This window comes from Teleopsis dalmanni, chromosome 1 (genome assembly GCF_002237135.1).
Source record: "Teleopsis dalmanni isolate 2A chromosome 1, ASM223713v2, whole genome shotgun sequence".
Classification (NCBI taxonomy): Eukaryota; Metazoa; Arthropoda; class Insecta; order Diptera; family Diopsidae; genus Teleopsis; species Teleopsis dalmanni.
In genome coordinates, this window is record NC_051846.1 from 76,298,281 (window position 1) to 76,304,604 (window position 6,324).

Below are 6,324 nucleotides of genomic sequence, written 5' to 3' on the forward strand. Positions count from 1 at the left end.
TTAATTTTTAAATTCTATAAAAATGAATCTTAACTATTAAATTCTAAGAAAATCAGTTAATTATATTAATTAATTATCGTGACTACTTTGACTATTATACATATATGTATGTTTAATAAAATACATTCGAAGTTCTTGATTGCAGTGACTATCAGTATATATCGTATAATCCTGATAATAGATTGATGCTGTTTTATGTTTCGTATTTATGTAATATACCACATTTTGTTATATTTAAAATAACGTAGAAACAGTACACATCTCTCAATCATTTGTTATATATTCTATATATTCTATTTTATATTTGATTATAAGAATTAGCTAATAAATATAAAAAAGAAGCAAATCATTTCATAAAACTAAAAATTTCTAAATTAAGAAAATAGTAATAAAAACAAACTAGTTATGCTAAAAATAAATATTATTTACGAGGGTGATAAGTCAGTGACTTTTTGAATGTCCCCCGCAGTTACTCCAAATGCAACAGTGCTGCCGTCAGCTATAATCTACCAGTATTCACTTTTTTCCATTTTCGTAAAAATTTGGGAGGTTGTATGCTTTGAACGGTATGCTTTGAACTGAACGACGTAGCTTGCTCAAAATTAAAAAGTTGCCCACTGGTAGATTACAGCGGACAGATTGGCAGCACTGTTGCATTTGGAGTAACTACGTGGGAACTTCAAAAAGTCACTGACTTATAAAACCACCCACGTATTAATTTATCAATATTCAAGTTATTTTAGACGATGTCAATAGCTATTAAATCATTGTAGAGCATCATATGTCTTATCGTTAGGAAAAAACAATTCTAGACAAAATGATTAGTGCAAGATTTGGATAAATACTGTAGCTGATTTAATTTCAATTTATCAAAGCAGAAACAAAACAGTTGCTAATTAGTTTACAAATTAAACCTGATACATAGCATTAAACCTTAATCTAGAATTTTGCTAATATATGTGATAGCGCGATTTTGTTGTTTATTATTTTAAATATTTAGTCGGTTTTATTTTTTTAATAATGTTTACGTCCGAAATAAGAGTTATTATTCTTTTGAATATATAACGGCATTGCGAACTACCGCCAATACTCATATATAATGCTAACATATGATGACATTGTGGTTTACCCAGTTACAATAAAAACGAGGTTTATAAATTTGTAAAATTAATATGAAAATACATATGTACCCACTTGAATACTTTGATATAATGAAATACAATAAAACTGCAGTTATTAATTGCTAAAAAAAATCAGAGCAACATATATAATAGATGCTTTCTCACATATATCTATAATTAAATTCAAATAAAAAGTCCCTTGAATTTCATTATTTTGTATTCCCGTGCGCAAGTTATAAATAAATAAAGAAGGTTATGAGAGCGAGATATGATTTTTACCTTATAAGAATGTTACTTGATGAATAAGATTCAAGTTAGATTAAGAACTGCTGATTAGTTCTAATCCAATGTATACCAAACAGAATAGTCTACGGATATTGTTGTAAACTATATATTAAAAAGTACAATGTTATAATTAAGATTGTAAAGACCAAAAGCAATTTAAAATATACAAAATTAATTACGCATTTTAAAAATGTTTAGTGGATGTGTTGTGAATAATGCAATTTGTTTGGAATTTTAGAATTTATAATCGATAACAAATGCAACACTGTTGATTTGTTGGTGGTGAGATTGTTAACGACATTACATGCTGTGGGAATTGCGCTTGTACTTTAATAGACTTAAACAAATATATTAAGTAAATTATTGCAATTTAATAATTGATTTAATAAACAATAATATAAAGAAAATCAGCTTTAGGAAATAAGCATATCTTTTTTGACTTTAGAAGGAATAGCTGTAAAAATGTCGCAGGAAAATCAAGGTAACCAGTTAGAGGAGATACAAAAACAAATATTCGATGCAATTGCAAAAAACGAGACTAATGTTTTTAAGCAATTAATAACACAAGCTAAGGGAGGAGTAAATTTTGTGGACGATGGCGGGATGACACCACTTCAACATGCATGTTGCAAGGGTAACAAAGAAGTAGTGGAGTTACTATTAGATATGGTATGACATTGAGTGGGCCCTCTTGAGTACCCACGTGTTTTTAGATTTTTATGAATATGTTTCAAATATATTATATAATTTTAGGGTGCTGATATCAACTACAATAAACATGGTGCCAATTATACCCCTTTGCATTTTGCCGCGCTTTCGGGTAATACCGAATTATGCCGACTTTTACTAGATGCTGGCATAAACCCAAGTAGCCTAAATAGTGTTTCTAGAACTGCTTCCCAAATGGCAGCATTTGTTGGTAATCATAGTTGCGTTGAAGCAATTAATAACTATATATCCAAGGAACAACTAAAATATTACACAGTACCACAAGGCCAACAAACTGAACCAATTTTACCACCAAGCACCCTACAAAGTTTTCATTCATTTGTAATAGAAGTGAATTTACATCCCGTACGCATAGCACTGAATCTGCAGTCTTTGGGTTTAATCAAATATATGTCTGGTCTAAAAAGGGCGTTAGAATTATTATCCGAAAAGGAAATGACGAAATCGCATGATGTGAACGAACTTATGGCATTTAAATATCATTATTTACGTTGGATCTTATCGGAAATAATGCGTTGCGAAGAACAATGTAAAGCTCAGAAGAAAGACAAGCCAGTTGAAGCGGATGCTAATAAAACAGATTTTATTGAGTTGTTTATTAAACGAGCGCTAAAAGAAAACAAATCAGGACAATTGGATTATATAGAATACACAATACGCGATTGTACTCGAGAATTTCGGTTTAGAGAAACGATTATTTTTAGACAAATAGTGTCACAACTAGCTTCCAAAGATGCTTTACCCGCGTTAAATGTATTGCGAAACAATATTAATGGTCTACGTGGATTTGTTGTAAGTATGAAAATGCAATATTTTGTTTAAAACAAATGATTAATTAAACATTTCGTGTTGGCTTTGGTCGTATTAAATTGGTCAGTTGTTATAAACACTTAAGGTACATTTACACCAAAGCGAACGCTTGCGAACAAACGAACTTTTGCAAGTATCATTACCATTACATTTGCTTTGGTGTGGATGCACCTTTACATGTATAAACAATATGATATGATAAACAATATTAATTTATTTAGGAGGAAACATCATTTTGCAGTTCATGTGGTAATGAGAAACCTGATAAGAAGTGCTCAAAATGCCGAGCTGTACAATATTGCGATCGGGAGTGCCAACGTTTGCATTGGTTTATGCACAAAAAAACTTGTGCTCGACCCACATCAAATGCAACACCAACAACCGCATCGGCTACAAAGGAACCAATAGATGTTAGTGAATTACGTCAAGCAATTGCTGATGTCACTGCCAGTTAAACACAATTTAAGTTAGCCACATCACTGTGTTATTAAGAATTTTTCTTTATTGGAAAAACTTGTGTTTCTTATGTTTTTGATTTGTTCATTTGTAAAATGCAATAATATATTTAGTCATTTATATTTTGGTTTTATGCTTTACTTTACTTAATATTGACAATTTTCTAAATCTGAAAAAAATATAGAATTATATTAAACCAATTATAAAAAAATGCAATAAATAAAAATTCAATAGAAATTCAATATTTTAGCAAGTTTTGCGTTGTGTTAGTACTTTTTGTTTAATATATTTTTGAATTTATAATTTAAAAATTAAATGAGAATTTTTGATATATAACTTTTTTAATTACTAACTATTGAAGGAAAGTGGTTTCCGTTGAAAAGAACAATTGTTTTTATGACAGTTTGCGTACTGTACGCGTATTGAGCTCATAGTTTGTAAGGTATACTTTTAGGCAACAAATTAAATATATGCTTATTGTATTTACAAAAGTACATAGCATTCATTTGATATACACAAAAAATTTTATATATATATATATATGTATATGTACCACAAATATAATATATAATTTTCGGATATAATTGTCAGTATTTTTTTTATAATTGGCAATAATTAAATTTATGTAATTAAATTACTTATGATTTAAAAAATATTTCCAGAAATATAAAATAATATTAAAATATCAGAACAATGTAAAACAAGTATGAAATAAAAATCATCAAATTAAAAATTAATTATTTATTTTTTTTAATTTTACAAATATGTCATACCGTAACGAAATATTATTAACTAAAGAAGAAACTTGATTGAAGTGACCTGTGAGAAATTTCATTTGAAGTACTTCCACTCCCATTGACGATGGCGACTTCACTTTCAAAGAACAAGGCTTCAAAAATTTTACCAAATTTGGACTCTCTTCTAGGTTTCTGCATTAGTTATTTTCTATTGATAGTGGAATTGACCCCCATACGCTCAGCAGTGGTCAATGTGAAATTGGGCTTTTTTATAAAATAATACTATTAACTATGTGTTATTATAGTTCCATTAGTTGAAATTGACTAATGATATTGTATATTTGTAGGAAGACAAATAATAAAGTGCCTTGGTACATCCGCACAGCACAAATGACATGCTAAGGTCTCTTAGAATAGACCCGGACAAAAAATACTTAAGGGACAGAGCCCTGAAGTTATTCGCGAAAATCGACAGCCTGCCCTACTTAGCACTATCTGATCTCAGAATCGTCACTTATCGAACGGGGCGGTATGTAGATCTTAGATCAGTCATCGAATAATCACGAAGCTTTTGAGGAATACATAAATTAGTCAGTGAGAAGAGTGGGACTCTGCAGAAATCCCTTAGCTATCAAAGAGTAAAAGTGCCTAGATGCACTAACTCGAATAAGAATAAGCTCCAGTGGTTTTATCACTGAAAAGCAAAAACTCATAAGAATTCAATAATTTAGTGCGGCAGACTAAGTCCTTTAAATAATGTTATGCCAAGTTGATGATAATGACCTATGCTCTTACAATAAAAGATGTGCGTTATAATAATAAGTTTACTAAATGTGTTATCAACTATCGAACTCTAGAGAGTTGAAGCCTCATTTTTAAAGTTTTACTTTAATAAATTACAATAAAATAATCAATTAAAATAATCAATTAAAAAATAGATTATGAAATAATTACGAATCAATTTTGTATATGCTTAACATATACATATATTATCAAATTGGATATAAATTTTTAATAACATGTTTTAATCGTTTTCATATACACAATTTGCAAACTAATAATTTTTGCGCTTTTGTTTAAATTTATTTTTTAATTAGTAATAAATTAAAAAGTTTATGAAATAATTAATTCCGAAAAGTGGTTACTTCTGCATGATCGCCGGCGCTTTTTTGAAGAATGTGTCAAAAGCGTACCCAGAAGTCGTTTTAATCACAGATTAATATTTTAATTAATGCTTTTATGCTAATATTAAACTTTAAATATTTAAAAATCTCTTAATACTGAATCAATGTGTTAATAATTGAATAAAACTGGTATGGAATCCCGATTATTTATGCAACGTTTATAGTTTATTTTAAGATAAATATTAAAAAATATTAAAACAGTTTCAGTTTTGTTCTTCATTTTGAAAACAAATAATTGACAAAAATAGATTGTATATTTCGTGCATTGAACAATAAGTCCGATATCCATTCTATACAACAATTGAAAGGATATGTGTCTCTCTTATGTTAATTTTATACTGTCTGTAGTGAATAAGGTCTATAATCCACAATTGACTATAAGAGAATTAGTTTTATAGAGATTTTTAGCAAATTCAAAATACTGTCGATATTCAGAATAGTCAAGAACCCGTACATTGAGTTAATCCATACTATTAACCTATTTAGTCAAATGTTTTCCGTTTACTAATTTTCCTTAGACATAAATAAAATTTATTGTATCCTTTTTTTAAGATTTTCTTTTACAAGACTCAAGCATAGGTGGTCGACATATTGAAATTAAAGATTTAATAATATATTAATCTATAGCTATATGATACATACATAGTAGTTTATTACATTATTAGTAAAACTAAAAATCACTATAATAAGAACAAAACAGAGCCTATAACTGAGACTTTTCCGAGTTAGTGCATCTGGGCACTTTTACTCTTTAATAGCTGGGGAGTTTCTGCAGAGTCCCACCCATCTCACATATTAATTTGTGTATTTCTCATAAGCTTCGTGATTATTCAATGACTGATCTAAGATCTGCATACCGTCCCGTGCGGTTAGTTATTACTCTGAGATTAGATAGTGCTAAGTATGGTAGGGTATACACTAGTATTTCAAATTTACAAATTTATGGGAGATGAGATTATGACTTTCTAATTAAGGATATTATAAATTTACATTATCCGATGT

General features: G+C 29.0%; 1 protein-coding gene across 3 annotated transcripts; it reads left to right on the plus strand.

Moving 5' to 3' along the window:
• The first annotated feature begins 1,671 nt into the window (after positions 1–1,671).
• Positions 1,672–3,553, plus strand: LOC119672160 (ankyrin repeat and MYND domain-containing protein 2-like). 3 transcript variants are annotated; one of them, XM_038083136.1, is made up of 4 exons: positions 1,672–1,761; positions 1,818–2,075; positions 2,160–2,927; positions 3,167–3,553. In XM_038083136.1, exons 2-4 carry the CDS (start codon positions 1,869–1,871, stop codon positions 3,398–3,400), a joined length of 1,209 nt encoding a protein of 402 aa, XP_037939064.1. In that variant the 5' UTR covers positions 1,672–1,761; positions 1,818–1,868; the 3' UTR covers positions 3,401–3,553. The 3 variants fall into 3 exon arrangements, with proteins under 3 accessions (XP_037939064.1, XP_037939066.1, XP_037939065.1); XM_038083138.1 differs by having other exon boundaries at positions 1,673–1,761; positions 1,852–2,075; XM_038083137.1 differs by having other exon boundaries at positions 1,695–2,075.
• Positions 3,554–6,324: the final 2,771 nt, after the last annotated feature.